Here is a 16,994-nt window from a genome sequence, read left to right on the forward strand (position 1 = left end):
GCACATTAACACTGTTAGTGCTGAACGCCCCGGGATGGTGTTTTGGCTAAAAACAACACTGGAGTCAGCTTAAGGTTTGCTAGATTTCCTTTTCCAGTCTCCATAGCCAAATCTGGAGGGATGATGGATTCAGGAAAATCCAGCACCTCTCAAGAGGAAGCTGGAGGGAGGTGAGAGGGTTTCCACTGCAGTGCTGTGACTGGTTAATGCTTCTTTGGGAAAGAGAGATAATGGGAAAAGTCCTCAACCAGCAGCTGTCCAGGTGTGGGGGGAAATGTCCATTCCCAGACACCTGAGGGGAAAAACCGAAAACATCCCGTGGTTTTGGCTGCTAGGAGAGCACATGGAGCACATGGAGCTCATCGTCCCAAGAGCACGGACAACAAACACCTGGGTGGGTTTGGAGGAGCTGGTTTGGTGTGGGTTTGGAGGAGCTGGGTCAATGAGTGTTTGGAGGAACTGGTTTGGTGTGGGTTTGGGGGAGCTGGGTAGGTGAGTGTTTCCCTGTCACAAGCCTGCAGAACTCCTTCCCTCCTCTCCCAGGATCCATCCAGGGCAGCAGGACAGGCCCCTGTGCTTGGTGTGAAAGCCCAGCAGTGCAGTGGCCGCACAGAGGGCAGACTGCTGGGGTCTCTGTATCACTGCTGGGGTCTCCATTTCCCTGCTGGGGTCTCCATTTCCCTGCTGGAACCCGGTACAATCCCCCATCCCTCCCCCTTCCCTTCCCTGTCCCCGAGGGACTCTATTATACCCCCCGATCTGTTCACACTCCTGATCCCTCGGCGTGTTTGCACACACTGCTGACCCAGCCTTTATCTGCAGACATAAGGGTCTCTGTGTGGAGCTCCCACAAGGGCTATTAATCGTGTAGATGTCAGAGTCCCCCAGCTCCAAACCCTCCCTTCCTGCTCCTCCCCTCCCCTTCCCTCCCCCCGCCCTTTTCATGCTCTCTGAAGGTGGAGAAAAAAAAATACTTTTATAAAAATTCACACACAGAACTTGCAAACTTTGCAAAATATGATCTGCTCCCCTGGGAAAAGTTGGTAAATGGTGGGATTTGTCCTCAAATACCAACCAGAAACAAACACACTGTTTCCTCCTAAGCAAAGGGAGGAATTTCTCCAGCAGAAAACAGAGCACCAAATGCCTTGCCAAGTACAGGAAAGTTTGGCTCCTCGTTCCAACATGGAGCGAACCCTCAAGCTGGTACCTCTGCAAGGGGCCAAATCCAAAGGGCCTATCTGCAAATCTGTGGGAATGTAGGATAGAATATGCTCAGCTGGAAGGGACTCATCAGGATGATCAAGTCCAGTGTTGAACCAGAGAATATTCTAAGTTGGAAGGGACCCACAAGGCTCATTGAGTCCAACTATGAAGTGAATGGCCCATGCAGGAATCAAACCCACACCCCTGGTGTTATTGGTACCACGCTCTGACCATCTGAGCTTGTCTCAGGGTTCATGCAGAACTGGATTTAAGGCTCAGATCCTTGTGGATGTGGATCTGGAGATGTGTGTCCATGTCACCACCTTTCAACAACCCCTCAGAATCACAGAATGTGCTGAGCTGGAAGGGACCCACAGGGATCATCAGCCTGACCCTCAGCCCTGCAAGGGACCATCCCCTCTGTGCCTGAGGATCATCCAAACCCTCCTGGAGCTCTGGCAGCCTTGGGGAGCCTGTTCAGTGCCCAACCAGCCTCTGGGGGAAGAACCTTGTCCTGAGACCCAACCTGACCCTGCCCTGACGCGGCTCCAGCCGCTCCCTGGGTGCTGTCCCTGCTCCCCCCAGAGCAGAGATCCCTCTTGCCCAGCAGCACCCTCTCCTTGCCCAGGGTGACCAGGGAGCTGTTCCCCAGGCTGTTCCCCCATGCTGACTCTCCTCCTCACCTGCACACGGGCCTCGGTGAGTTTGGTCCTCTGGGCCAGCTCCTCGCGGGTGTAGATGTCGGGGTAGTGGGTCCTCTCGAAGGCCTTCTCCAGCTCCTCCAGCTGCTCGGCCGTGAAGGTGGTTCTGCTGCGGCGCTGTTTGCGCTTTAGGGGCAGGTCTGGCTCAGATTCCACATCAGAGCCTTCATCCAACCTGTTACCTGGGAAGGGAGAGGAATGGGAGTGAGGTTTGTGTGGTTCAAGGTCAGACAGAGGCTGTGGGAAGAGCAGAGCAGCCCAGAGAAGTAATCCTGGTTCTCCTGTTGATCAAACAAAGCACTGAATCACAGACACTCCAGTTTGGGATGGAAGAACCTCAAAGATCATCCAGTTCCACCTGCCATGGGCAGGGACACCTTCCACCAGCCCAGGCTGCTCCAAGCCCCGTCCAACCTGGCCTTGGACACTTCCAGGGATGGGGCAGCCACAGCTTCTCTGGGCACCCTGTACCAGGGCCTGCCCACCCTCACACAGTGCCCGTGTACAACATATCTGCCAGATTTATGTTATTTATGTTGTTTCCTACTATTATTTTTTCCCACATTGCAAAGAAAACTTAGGAAAATCAAAACTCCTGCAGGAAAACAGTGGGTCGTGGTCCTCGGTTCAAATTGTTACAGAGAAAGAACTTCCAGTTGTTGACTTATTTCAAGAAATTTCCATTTTTTAATTTGAAATTACTATTTCAGAGGCGCACATTTTACACTGAAAAATGTCGAAGCTGAAATAAGCACATAAAAATGTCACATAAAAATGCTTTGGCTTGTGCTGCCTCATTTTCTCCTGTGTTTTGTCAAGTGTTGGTGTTTAACATTTCATCTCTTTTAAACCACTTTAGGAAGCAAAAAAAAAGAATAATCAGGAATTTTTACAGGTGGAGAAAAACCTTTCCAGCTCTGCTTTACCTGTAGGTTGGGCTGCCCACAGGATACAGTTCCTCAACTCTTAAATTCCCTCATTTCAGCAGGATTTTTGAACAAGACCAGACTCCTACAGAGTTCAGATGCCATCAGAGTCCTTTCCCAATGTCTAATTGGTCACTTATTTCTTAGCTTTCCCTGGACCTGTGCCTTTCCCTTCTCCCTGCCTTGAGCCTGGCACCACATCTGTTGCCTCCTGAGGCCCAAAGAAGTACAGCTGGAATAAGCAAATGCAGTTTTCCTCCATTTTTCCCCTCTGGAGATACAGCAGAAGGCACTACATTGATGTTCCCCAAGTGTTCAGTGGATTTTGGTGGGGGCACACACAGACCATGGAGCTGTGACTCCAGTGTTTGCTCTCATGGAACAAATCTCGTTTCAAGACACAACGTGCAGGTCTCAGTTCCCTGCAGTGTCTGAAGGATCTCAGCCAGGCCAAGCTTTGTGTCTGCCTTTGGGACAGGGAGAAATGTGCCCCTGGTTCGTGGCAGCAGGGGAGGAACAACCTGAGAGATGATACCCTTGAGGCAGGAGAGAGATGTGGTCTCTGTCACCTTTTCCTTCTCTCTCATGAGAACAGGAGGCTCTATAATGTCACTGATTTCTTTTCCCTACCAGGCTTGACTTCTGTCTTTCAGAGGAACCACAGAGCCAGAATCAAACTGTGCTCACAGAGAAGTAATTTTTCTTTCTGGGTGAACCTTTTCTAATCTAAGGATTAAATCAGGACTTCCATGTGCTCAACTTGATGATAAAGTTCCTCACGGTGTTTTTCAGCCTCTATATCATCATCATCCAAAAATCTGCCTCTTTCCTTGTCAGGGCTGGGAACAGCAGCTGTGATTCCCCAACAGCTGCTGGGGAGCGGCGGCAGTTTGAGGAGTAGGAGGCAAATATCCCCTCGGATCTCTCTTGTTTATACTGAGCTCACCACAAAATGCCTCTGCATTCAAAACAAAAATGCTTTTATGTCCTGGGGCTTCACGGGAGGACGTGGGACCTCGGATAATGCAGTTGTGCTGGAGCCAGGGCAGCTCTGCTGCAGGGGAGTGGGTGGCTTGTTTTGGGGGCAAAAACATCACCCTAACAGGTTTTTCCTCCTTCTGCCTCTGACTTACCAATAAGTACGTAAGGGTCTTTACATACATTCATCTTTTAGACCACCTTTTATTTCTTGATTTCTCACCAAAAGCAGTGAGAAATTCGCTTTTGACCTCAGAGGAGCAGCCTCTGCCCCACAGTTTAAAGGCAACATCACTGCTCATGGCAAAAACCTGCTACTAAAGTAGTTTTTTGGTTTTGTCCACTTTCAGGGAAGGTCTGGAGTGTCAAATAAAAGGAACATCTGCACTTGAAAATAAAAGCCTTCCACATCTGGGTCCCACATGATTCAGGACAGGTAGAAGCACATCTGGGCCTTGGAGTACCATGCTGAGCAAAAGCACATCTGGAAACCTAGAGCATTCAGTAAATTTAAGTTCATCACTGAAGTGATTATTAATTAGTTTGTGTCTTTCCTGGTAATGTTTGGTATGAAAAAATAATGACAGAGGTGTGTTTGTGTCCAGGGTGTGAGAGAGCCAGTGTGAGGAAGGGGAAGGAAAATACAGAGGAAGGAAAATACCCAGATTTAAATGTCCTATTTCTCTGTAGTTACTACCCACCCAGGTGTAGTTAGGACACACACTACATACACTTAGTAGGAACTGGCAGCCTGTGAGCTCTTTAGCACAAGAATGGTTGTTTGAGTGTTTCACCGAAGTCCCAAACAGGCAAGTCCTGTCATGAGAGTGTGATCATGGCTGGGATCTCCCCTTGCCCCTGCCCTGGCAGCAGTGTCAGATCATCTCCCTACAGCTCATCTGCTCATCTGATCCAACTGCTGGGATCCAGGATCTCCCTGGGTGAAGGAAAAACAGTCTGGAAAAGGATCTGTAAATTATTTAATCTCCCACACTTCACTTCTGTCTGCAGAAGTCCAGAAGGGAAAACAGCCAAACTTCCTGCACCAGCTTTGAACTCCTCACTGAGGATCCCTGATTTGGCCATGAGGTTTTGGGAGAGGGTGACTGATTGTCATGAGGAGCAACCTGTGCCACCCACAGCCATCAGTGTTGCCAACCCTTGCAAAGTAAACTTCCCTATCCCCAAGCCTCCCAACAGCTCCCACCTGGCATTATCCCCATTTCCCGAGCGTGGCTGGGACGGCGGAACTCACCCACCTATGGTCACCCCATGAGTCAGGAGCAGAGCTGGGAACAGAAGCCACAGCTCCTCGTGCCAAGTCCAAGGCTCCAACAACCCGACTACAAAGATGAAACCAAGAGAGCAAGAAAAATCCCAGGGTATGTGTGGAACCAGCTGGTCTGACATGGAGCAGCTGCTCCTGTCACACAGGGAATCAGGGAAGAATAGAGAAAGTCTTCCAGCTGGGATGGGCTGGTCGAGCCTGTTACTCAACACATCCCTGCTATGGTGGACAGGCTCCCTCACCTGCCTCATGAGCAACTCCACAGGTCTGTGCCCTTCCTGACCAGCTGGAATACCTTGGACAAACCATTCCCACAATCTCCCAAAGATTCCACCCAATTAGAAGCTCTCTAAAGTTATTCTCAAAAAGAATAACTCAAAGAGACTCCCTCGCTGGGGATTCACCCAAAATTTAAACACTTCATTTTTTGCAACACATCCCTGTGTGAAAAATGGTTGTGAGCAGGGGAAATCCCAGTTTCCAGCCCCCAGCAACAACGGGACTATTGCTGTAGGAACAATCACGAGGTGGTAGCGTTTTACACTTACTCAGTACAAGCAACAATGTAAATAAGAAGGTGGAGAAATATCTAGAAGCAGCTTCTTGGGTGGTTTTCCAATCAGTTGTTCTGATGAAGGATGGGAACCAGCTATCTGTCCACCACGGAGCTCCCCCAGGATATCCCACCGGGAAAGACTGACAGGAAGGAGCAGAAAGGGAACGTGAATGGAGGGAAAAAATTTCACAGCAGAACAAGTCCAAGAAAAGGAAAAAACTTAAAGAAAAGCGTGTGTGTTACACACACACTCATCCCACTAGATTTTATATTTTAAGAGCAATTCCACCTTTATTTTTTGTGCAACTGCTCTGTAGCTCAGGAAGAAAACAAACTGCTCAAACCTCTCTGCTTTGCAATACTTTTAGAAGTAAAAAGGCACAGACTTCATTGTGGGAGTGAAAGCAGTGGAATGCCAGGGTGAAAATTCGTTGGCTCTTCCCTCTTCTCCCGAGGAACTGTGCCAAGCTACAGGTACCTTCCTGGGGCAGAGACACAACCTGGCTCGTGCAAGAGGGGAGAGATAACCATGTGAAGGGACTTGCTGAAGGTCTGTGTGGAGCAGTGGGGAGTTCTGCTCTGCAGTGGCCTGGGGAAGATGGGATGAAGCCCAGTGGTTGTTTCTGCCCGTGGACATGAGTGTGGCCAGAGCTGGTGTGCAGGGGTGAGGGCAGGATGGCACAGCAAAGGTGATAAAGAGAAGCCTGGACACGTCCTGGGAGCCATTCTGGCCCGAGGAAATGTGGGAATTACCTCCCCCAAACTCCCATTCCTCAATAATGCTGCCGGTTCAGGATGGGTACAACTAGAGAGAGCTGGGCAGAGCTCTCTGGAGGGATTTGAGAGGAGCAAAGGGAGCTGGAGCTGGAGGAAAGGACTGAGAAAACCCTCAGTAATTACAGACTGGTTGTGTCCTTCCCTTCCCTCCTCTACTTCCCTTTCACCCCCTCTGCCTTTCTCCTCTCCATTCACTGCTTCTGGGCTCCTCTTAGCCCTGGAGTTAAATTAATCAACAGGATTACGTGGAATCGGCCACAACAAGACCCTCCAGGCTCAGCCTGAGCCCTTGATGCTCTACAAGGACCTGCTGCCTTGCCTTGAAGCACCTTGGAGCCGTCTGGAAGGATTGGCAGAGAGGACCAGACATGGAAACGCATTCATTAAAGTGGGGGTTGGATTTTGTCAGAGGGTAAAGGGGAGCTGCACACTATTCCTCATCTCATTTCCTCTCTTTCTTTCTTCCTTCCAGCTGCACCATCCTAAAAATTAAATGTGTGTTGGAGGGGAGAGATGGAGAAGGGGGAAGGGACTGGGTTTGTGAATGGCTTGGCTACAACTGCACCTCTTGTGCTGCAATTGGCTTCAGCAAACACACCCCAGTACAGCTGGAGCAGCAGAGATGCTCCACAGAACCCACCTGGAGGTGACTGGCTGGGGAGCCAATGCAGTCACAGGGAAACCTGGATTTGAAGGCATGAGAGAAGGAGGAAAACCTCACTTGGAAGGTATCAGCAAGTCCTGAGCACCCCCACAGTCCAGCCCCACACAAGGCCCTCCCTTCTGCACAGTGCTCTCCATCCACCAGAGCTGTCTCCTGGTGGCCCCAGCAGCAGAAATGTGTCCATGAACAGGTTTCCAGTCCCACGTGCACTTGAACTTGAGGTACATAAACTAACCTCAGGCTTTTTATGCTGGAGGACAATTAAAGAGTCTCTTGATGAGGTTTCACCTCAAGTGATGTTTTTGCTTCCTGACATTGCCATAATAAATGGTGCTACATTACCATTCACCACCTCCCAGGTGGGAACACCTCCTGCTTGGGGATACCTTGGCATGAGGGCCTAAAATAATAAGATCTCTACATAAATATATCCAGAGGAGGCCAAGTTTATTAGAGGGATGGAGCACCTCTGCTATGAGGAAAGGTTGAGAGAGATAGGATCGTTCAGCCTGAAGAGAAGCTTTGGGGTGACCCAATTGTGGCCCTCCAGTACCTGAAGGAGCTGACGAAAAAGATGGAGAGAGACTATTTACAAGGGCCCGGAGTGACAGGACAAGGGGGAATGGCTTTAAGCTGAAAGAGGGTAGATTTAGGTTGGATACTGGGAAGAAATTCTTGGCTGTGAGGGTGGTTTGGCCCTGGCACAGGGTGCCCAGAGAAGCTGTGGCTGCCCCATCCCTGGAAGTGTGAAAGGCCAGGTTGGATGGGGCTTGGAGCAGCCTGGGCTGGTGGAAGGTGTCTTTGCCCATGGCAGGGGGTGGCACTGGATGAGCTTTAAGGTCCCTTCCAACCCCACCTATTCCATGACTACAGTGAGATCCTTGCCATGGACCTGGGCTATAACACACCTCTGGGGCAGGAGGGTGGGACTGCACAGCTCATGCTTCCTTCCTGCTCCCCCAAAAGCATGTAGGATAAAGAAGGATCACCCAGACACAGTGGTTCATTCACAGAGCACATCTCCTCTGCTGCTCCTGCAATCCACAGCTTCAGGAGACAGAGCTGGAACTCTCCCTGACTTCTGAGCATCTGCCTTTCCCTCTGGCAGAAAGCAAACAAACCCCATCAAAATGCAAACAAGACCACAAGAAGGCTGAGAGGAAAGGTGACACAATGGCAGCATCACAGAAATGTTCTGCCTTAGTTTTAGTTTCCAGCACAGAAACAAGAACAGCCTTGTCTCTTTCTTCTTAGAAAACAAAGAAGTCCCAAGTTCCCAGTGAGCCAGAGGTGCTTCTGTGTGCCCCAAATAACCCTGCTCACCTCCAAACCTATTCAGCAGCAGGTGGGACTGCAGAGGGGGACAGGTGTTTCAAATTCATTTCTTGCCCCCCTCGCCCCTCTCCAAGCACATTCACAGACACAAAAACCCAATAATTGCCACAGCACATACAATAAAGGGTTGGGTTTCCCCTCCCTCCCCTTCCCAACCGGTAAACCCCCATTCCCCAGTGCTTGCTCGTGCCTGTGCAGCTGTATCACAGTTTAACATAGTTTAGGGGGCTGTGGTGTGGAGCAGCAGCAGCAAACGAATCACATAATAGTTGATACGCGTTTTAATCAAGTAATTCGGCCCAAGCAGAATGACAGTGCCTGTTGGTGGGGTGCCCTTGAATACCAAACAGACCAGGGAGCAGGTCTAGGAAAATGAAAAAATCATTTACAGCTCAGCTGGGGGCTGCAGTGTTCAGCACAGCATTAGTGTGGGGGCCTGGCAAGAGAAAGGTTGGGGTATTTTTCTGTATTTTTATTATTCAGACCCTGAACTGACCAGCTGTAACCAAACCACAGACTGAGGTAATGTCCATTATGGGCTTTCCAGTCTGGAAATAATACTCACAGTGGAACTGGTGCTCTTTGACAGGGAGTGACAGTGTCTGTCTGTCTGTCTGGGATGGATATAGAAAAGGGGTGAGGGTCAAAGGGAGAGAGGGTTCACAGCTGGAGAATTCCCTCAGCATGTCAAGGTCTCTACTGAACGAGGGAGATCAGATGTGGAAGGAGAAGCTGGAGGGAGAAAGGAGAGCTGGAGATTTAATGGATGAAAAGGGAGCCCACACAACCTGTCCAAGTGTGAGCAGCTCCCCACTTGTGGGTGACCAGTGACCAGAGGGAGAACCCTGTTCTGTCCTGGAGCCAGGGATCCAATCATTTCTCCACGGCTGAATCCAAAGGTTCACCCAGGAGGGGTCCCACGTTCACGTGCTGAGCTCGAAGACCCACAGGTGGTGCCATATATTCAGTGTTCCCTGGTTCTGGTCCTGCTTCCCTGAGCAGAACTCCCTGTCCTCCCAGCTCTGCCAGAATTCACCTCCTAACTCATGGATTGGGGATTTCAAGAAAACTCTTGTACAGGAGTATCTGGGGCTGGAACCAGGTTATCTTTAAGGTCCTTTCCAATCCAAACCATTCTATCTCACCTGGCACTTGGCCACGAAATACACGTGTGATTCTAAACAAAAGAATATAAATTTTATTTCGTTGGGGTCAATTTGGGATGCACAGAGGTCCAAAATTCACCTCCATTTTCCACTATAAAATCCCTAAATCTCCTTGAACAAGTGTCTGAGCCTTTTGGGGGCAGGTCTAGCCAGGTTCAGAGGCACGACTGCAAGTGGAACACTACAAGATTTTGGAAAGAAAAAGCTGGAGAGACCCTGTTTTCCTTGGAATAGTCATCCACTGCCCAAAAGCTCTTGCCAATACGAGGACTTGCTTCGAGTGAAGGGCTCCCCACCAGCTCTCCCTGCATTCCTCTCAGCTGCAGCCACTCCAGGTAACTCTGGGTTTGGAACGTACCTTTGCCTTGAAGCTGAACTAGATGGAGGCTTTTCCAAAGCCACAAAGAAGAAGGAATTGCACATCCAAGCAGATGCTCTTTCACAATGTACAGAGCCCAAGCAAAGCCCTTTGCTGACGCACCAGAGCAGCTCTGGTAGGAGCCAAGAAGTTTGTACTCATTTATCTGGGTGGAGGGATCTGGCCCTGGAGGCTCCATCCACTCTGAATGTGAAATCAGTGAGAGATGTGGGGGCCCAGCAAACCCCAAGCCCAGTCTGGGTCTGGCAGGGAAGTCCCAGCTGCAGTGCCCCCACGGGAAGACACATGGCCACAACAAACACAACATATTCTGCTCCTTGCAGGCACTGAACAAAACCAAACCATCCAGAACATTTGGAGGAAGATAGGGAGGGAGGGAGGGCAAAAGAGAGCCTATGTCTCCAACCGCCTTTGTTAATTCCCAGCACTGGCCTGAACATAAACAGATGGAATATCCATCAACTCCAGTCGTCTTTTCTTTTCTTTCAACTTTTTTCTAGTTCTCGCCTCCCTGCCCCCTCCACCCCAACACTCTTTCTTCTGGCTTTTGTTTGGCCTTTTAAAGAACCCCGAGGTAATGAGGCCTGCCCCAAGTCCCACCACATCTGTGAAGTCCATAAAAGGCCCCTTTTTCACTTCAATATTCATGGCCTCTTGCTTGTGGCAGGCGCAGGATCCAGCACAGCCCTGCACGAGAGGGGCTGCAGGGGCTCCTTGGCTCCTCTGCCTGAATCCAAACAGTGTCCTTAGAGAGGTATCAATAGTGCTCCCAAAACTGGGAAGCAAAGGGAGACCAGCTGGGATACAGGGGGAATAAAGAGGCGGGGGGAAAACAGCTCTGTTCACTTTCTCTGTAGTTTTCCCTTTTTTGCTTCTTCCCTTTCAGCTTCATCTCTCCTGTTCCCTTCAGACAATTTCTCACAGACACAGGGAAGATGTTGGAGCAGCACAAACATCCCCCAGGGTCTGAGCTGCACAGGAGGATGGGGCACAGGCAGCCAGGATGCTGGAAGCCTGCTGGCATTAAGGATGGGGGATCTGATGCTTTGATAACCACCTTGATTTAGGAGTTAAAGCAGCAGGTAAACCCAGAACAGAACACCTGGCCTGAGGAATACACAGCCAGGCATGAAGGACAAGTGTGTGTATGATACCTGGAGATGAAAAAACAGTAAGTGATGGACCAAAATGTAAAATGTAATGTTCATGTTCAGCTTGGTACTCTGTGTTTGTTTGCAGTGTGGGTCCTGGCAGGGGTGAGTTGGCCTGGGGCAGGCTATGGCATGGCCCCAGCTCAGCAAGAAGCCTCTCAACCTTATGCTCAGCTTGTCCCTGACTTTCATCCACTAAATTCATGCCATGCCTCGACTGGGTGGAAGCTCCAGCCAGGGCCCAGGAAATGCAAGGAAAGCTCAGTGATGCCCAGCCTGCTGTGATCCCACCCCGTGCTCCAGCCATGCCTGTTTTCCCGCTGCAGCAAAGCACACGTTGCACCACACGCTCTCAAGCCAGGGGTCCGGGAGCCCCTCACACCAGTTTCCCTCCTCATTCTGAGCACAAACCAACATCCCACTGCTCTCCACGGGCACCACGCCCACCCTCCCAGAGGGCCTGCAATGGCACTACAGAAAACACACTGCGCTATTCAAACACCCTCGTGAAAACAACACCCAGATCCACAGGAGAGAGACTCAGAACAGCCCCCAGACAGAGGATGGACATCTCTGGGCAGTTTTACCCTTTTACCTCAGTTCTCATATGGATAAACAAGCATGTGTTTCCATCCTGGAGCCACTCCCACAGCCTTAATCCATTGCAGTACTTTTTAATCAAGAATTTTCTCAAAAATTGTCTGAGCAGAAGCACCACAGTTGTGTCTCAGGTGCTGGTGATACCTCACCAAAAGTGACCTTTCCCCACACATCTGGGCTGGACTGCTCTTGCTGTCAGCCCACCACATAGGCATGGACATCCCATCCTACCCTAGTGAGACCCATAAATCCAGGTTTCAGAGTTTCTTGCCTGTGACAACCTCTGCTGCTCCTGGCTTTGTCCCAGCGTGGCTCTGCCCATGTACTTGAAGTCCTGCCACCCCTTCTGTCCCAGTTCTGGCCCCACAGGCTCTGCCAGCACATCTCAGCCTTGGCCATTGCTGCCTTGCTGTTCTCACCCTGAGATCCCCTCACAGCTCTGTCCTTGCTCCTCCATCCCAGTCTGCAACACCCGCTTTTATTTTCATCCCAAACCCTACACAGCTCTGCCAACAGCCCTTAATCTGGTCTTGTAGTTCCTCTGCTGTTTCAGCCCTGGCTGGATCCATCAAATTAAAGACCTTTCAGTATAAGACTCTTTCAGGAAAGATAAACAAATTTAACCTCATAAACCTTTCCCAATCCTGAAAAACCAGCCCGTGAGAATGAGGCACCAGAGAGCACTTAACCACACATGAGAAACACATTCCTCCTGCTGTTTGTAAGCCCTGCTTCATTTATCTGAGTGTCAGCTCGACTGCCTGAAGCCAAGAGGTGTGTGGAGGCACGAGCCACCACCTCCCTTCCTCTGCTTTGTGCTCCACCGTGTCTGGGAAAACAGAGGGATGCAGCAAAAGTCATTAAGGCAGCTGTCCTTGGAGAGCTCTGATTCTTTTTCCCCTCTTCTGCTTCCTTCCCGTTCCTGTGCTTGTTTATTTATCTAGATACACGCACCATATATATATATATACACACATATATATACACATATATACACATATATATACACACGTGTGAGTGTATAAACACATCCTCTCGCTTCACTGCTACTTCCACTTGCTTTCTTGCTCTCTCTACTGCACTTCTCCCTTTGTCTCCAAATTTATGCCCTTTCCCTGCCTACTTTTCTCCTCACACACAGCCACAGCTCTACACTCATTTCAGCCCCGGGGAAAACCCCAAAGGACGTGAGTGTGGGAGCTCTGGTAGAAAGGGCCCACGAGAAGAGCGAGCCCATAAGTCACGTTGGCCAAGAGCGACCGCGGCTGCTGCTGCCAGTGTGGTGAGAAGCTGGACTGTGACATTCGCCTGCAATTGAACCCCGGTGCCTGTCTCTGCCGCTCCCTGCTCCCAGAAGAAAGAGAAGAAAGAAAAGTGTAGGGAGGAGAGAATGCAAGTGACAGAAAGAAGGATTGAATGAAGGAGCGAAAAGAAAGAAAGATATCCCTGCGCCGCTCGGTCCTTTATCAGCCCTGTCATCTGGTGCAGGGCCCTGCCCGCATTGTCTCACCTTGGACAAAACCAAAAGGCTGGTTTTTGTACAGATTCCTTTAGAGCTGCCAGAAGCAGCACCTTAGGGGGTCTGGGGAGGCTGAATGTGCAGCTGACAGCCCCGCGCGGCCCGATGTGATATCAATAAACTCCGACACGTCAACTCTTCAGCACAGCTCATGTGGAAGGTACAGCCTGAATATTAAAACCCCCGGGGCCGGGAAGGGAGCTCCAGGGGGAGAGGGGGGAGGAGGGGGCTTGGAGCGAGGCGAGGTCGGTGAGTGAGGGGCTGCACCAGCACAAGCCAGGCCACGGCACCAAAACAAGAGGCACCGCTGCAGAGCTGCTCCCTGCTGCCTCAGCAGCCTTTTGGCTTCTGTTCCTGACCACCAGCAAGGACAAGGGGTGTAAAGGCTTCTCTGGAGCTTCTCCTACAGGTTCTGGGAAAGGGATTCTCCTTGAGGAGCAAAGTGGGCATGGCTACAAGAAGCTGTGCTGGCCTGGCATCGCATCCTGCTCCTGCTCCATGCACATTTGCTTCAGGGAGCAAACAGAGCCCTGCCCACGCTGCTCTGCTCTGTGGTGCTGCTCACAGGCATCATCACTGACAGAGCCCCAGCTGTGCCACCAGCACAGCTCCCGGCCCGGGGTGACAAGCCAGGCAACACAAGTGCCTCTGAGGGGACGCTGAAGCCCAGCAGGACATTTTCTGCCACTCCTGCCATGATACCAAGATGTTTTCCCAGAGGAGCAGGCACAGCACTGTGACAGGGGACCTTTCCTGCTTGATAGCAGAGAACATTTGCCTCTCCTGACACTTTTCATCCTTAGGTTCCAGAGTGAATGTGCCCAGATGAAGTTAAAGAGGCAGCTCACTCCATGAGAGCAGGGTTGTGCTGAGCTTGGAGCTCAGCTCTCTGCAGACTCCAAATATCCACAGCCTCCATTTCCATCAGATCACAGCTCTGAAATTTAATTTTGGGGGTAAATTGTCCAAATTTAACACTTCAAGCCTCAGATACCAATTTCTCTAAAGGATGGGGGGAGGCCAAACCCACCCAGAGCAGAGCTGTGCTGAACGTGCCCTGTAGCCCCAAGGAAGGCAGGACACAACTGTCCCTCGATCAAGACAGAAGTTCCAAAGTCTCCAGCCCCACAGAGAAGTTTTTTCAGGAACTCTGTGTGCATTATATTCCTTGGGGTTTATCTGCCAAGCATTTCTCAGGATATATGACTTCATCTTTTAGGTATTTTCAGATGTAACAAGGGATCTTTCAGGAGCTGCAGTGATCACTGTTCCTCTTGGATTGTGATCCTGTGAGACAACAGCACCCTGACAGACACAGGGCAGGAGCTGAAACCTTTCACAGCTACTTCCTGCTTAGGAATTCAAAATGAGGAGCAAAGCCAAAAGCATTTCCCACCGGGATGGAACCAGAAGGGTCTTCACAGAGGAGCCCTGTGCTTACCAGCTGGAAGGACTGAATACAAGGAGAACAATGTTCTAGCCTGTCACTCACAGATGGGAGCAGGTATTTCTGCCACTGCTTCTCTTTTGGTTAGTGCAGATCTGGAGTTTTACAGTTTGACAGTCAAATTCCCAAACACAGGGAGAATGTTTCGGGATAGTCTTAGATAATTTCTCTTTGACCAGATTGTTTAGGTTTTTTTAGATAAAGAATGAAAATATTTTAATCTAAGGTAGTAAAAACATTTCAGCTGATCTGAAATGAAAAATCTTGCTTTGTTTTCGAATTATTCAATTAAATTTTTTTTTTCTACTAAGCAGTAGCTTCATTTCAACATGAAGATGTGATTTGAGAAGACACTGAAAACCCTTTGTATTTTCTGATTTCCTTCCACATGTGGCCCTGGGATCTTTCAGAAGCCTCTAGTCGCGTTTTAATTCAGTTTTGACCATGCCACAGGAATCAAAAGAGCCAAGAGCTGGGACCATGATTTTGAGAGATGTGATGTCTCAAATATCAAAATGTTGGTTCCCCTGTGACCACAACCGTGGAAAAAGAAGAGGAATTGTGTGCCCGGATCTCTGGGACACATGGAACCTTCTGTGGCATGAGTTCATTTCTGGCACTCAGTATCTCAGTAACTACATGTAGGACAGGCACCAGCAGCTAACACAAACAGATTCTGAGAAAAATCAGTGAATAAAATAGATATTAACAACTCATAATTAAAAAAAAGGTCAGAAACCCAAGCAGTGGGTTTGAAAACCCACTCGAAAACCAAACAGTGAAATGTTACAGGAAGAAAATTCTCTCCCCCAACTTGAACAGACAAAGCAAGTGCACAAATGCCACAGGAAAAATATTTTTCCAGCTCCTGATGAGCCCACATGAGAATCCCTCACCCTTCCAGGGGCCTGAGACCATGAGAGTTAGTTCCACACTGTGCAGAGTTTTGAAAGCTGAGCACTGACCATGCAAAAGCCTAACCCCTTTCATCCACCCCTTCTCCCCAACCAAATTTTACAGACCAGAGCAAATTAGCTGGAATGCTTAATGAACCTTTTGATATTCATACTTCTTCAGCTGGTAAATAATTTCATTCTGCACGCTGAGGACATTCAGGGTGCAAGCACGGAGATTTTCCCCTTGGGAAAGGGTAGGTTGGCTTAGCTAAATTAAGAAATTACCTCCCCCTGAAATTTGAAACACTTCAAATATGCAGTTGTCTGAATTGTCCAGATACCCTGTGTTTCAGTGTGAAACAGCATTAAATGTTATTTGTCTTTCTGTAGTTCCTACAGCCCATAACTGGGGTTAGGTTGGGGTTGTATGGAGAGAAAACACAGACAAAGGATGGCAGCAGGACAAGATGAGGGAACTGGATGGTGGAAATTCATTTTTACTGCTCTGAGAAATAAAATCTGGAAGTCCTGACTCCCAGGTGGCTGCTGGGTCCACTGGTTGTTCCTTCATGGATCATTATGCCAAGAGAAATGAACGACTTGGGCAGATTCCTTGCACCTTGTCAGATGTGCTGCATAATTCCTACGTGGAATCCCAAACTCCCGGTTAGGTGAGAGCACTGCCAGTCGGGTGAGAGCACACCTCTCTGAGAGCCATCCCTGCTAAACATCACCTGCAGCTCTGACACATTACTCAGGTAATTGGTTGGCCTGCCCTTCTTCCTTCAACACTTTCCTCTGTGCCTAAAGATTCCCATTTCATGCTTCAGAAATCCCGGGGAGAACAAGCTCTTGGGTTTGCTGGACAACTCCAGAGCTGTTAGAATTGGTAACAAGACAGAGATCCCTCTGTTGACCAGCAAGAAAAGTGTTCAGGTGCCCTCTGGCAAATCCAACAGGGCAGCAAAGGTTTGAAATCGCAGGTGCCCCTCGATTCTAAAACTAGAGAATCTCTTTGTTTTAATGAATGTTTTCTAACCAGCACAACAGACAAGTCAATGCCAGAACAACTTTCTCCACAATGCCAAATAAACTGTGTCTTGGAACAGCCAGAAGCAATGGGTGTACATGTTAAGTCTCAGCAAAACACAAGCCCAAGAGCTGGAGACCAGGGACAGCACCCAAGGAATGGCCTGGAGCTGTCAGGGTAGGGTCAGGTTGGATCTCAGGCAAAGGTTCTTCCCCCAGAGGCTGGTTGGGCACTGACCAGGCTCCCCAGGGCAGTGGGCACAGCCCCAAGGCTGCCAGAGCTCCAGGAGGGTTTGGATGATCCTTAGGCACAGGGGGTGACTCTTGGGGATGGGCCTGGGCAGGACCAGGAGTTGGATTTGATGATCCTTGTGGG

General features: G+C 49.7%; 1 protein-coding gene across 1 annotated transcript in view; it reads right to left on the reverse strand.

The window, feature by feature from the left end:
* The window catches only part of PAX7 (paired box 7), a 106,267-nt gene that overhangs the window by 54,833 nt on the left and 34,440 nt on the right, over positions 1-16,994 (reverse strand). Inside the window, exon 6 of the mRNA XM_032709217.1 lies at positions 1,890-2,089. Within this exon, the coding sequence (XP_032565108.1) occupies positions 1,890-2,089 (200 nt within the window). The remainder of the gene's footprint in view (positions 1-1,889; positions 2,090-16,994) is intronic.

This window comes from Chiroxiphia lanceolata, chromosome 22, assembly GCF_009829145.1.
Source record: "Chiroxiphia lanceolata isolate bChiLan1 chromosome 22, bChiLan1.pri, whole genome shotgun sequence".
Classification (NCBI taxonomy): domain Eukaryota; kingdom Metazoa; phylum Chordata; class Aves; order Passeriformes; family Pipridae; genus Chiroxiphia; species Chiroxiphia lanceolata.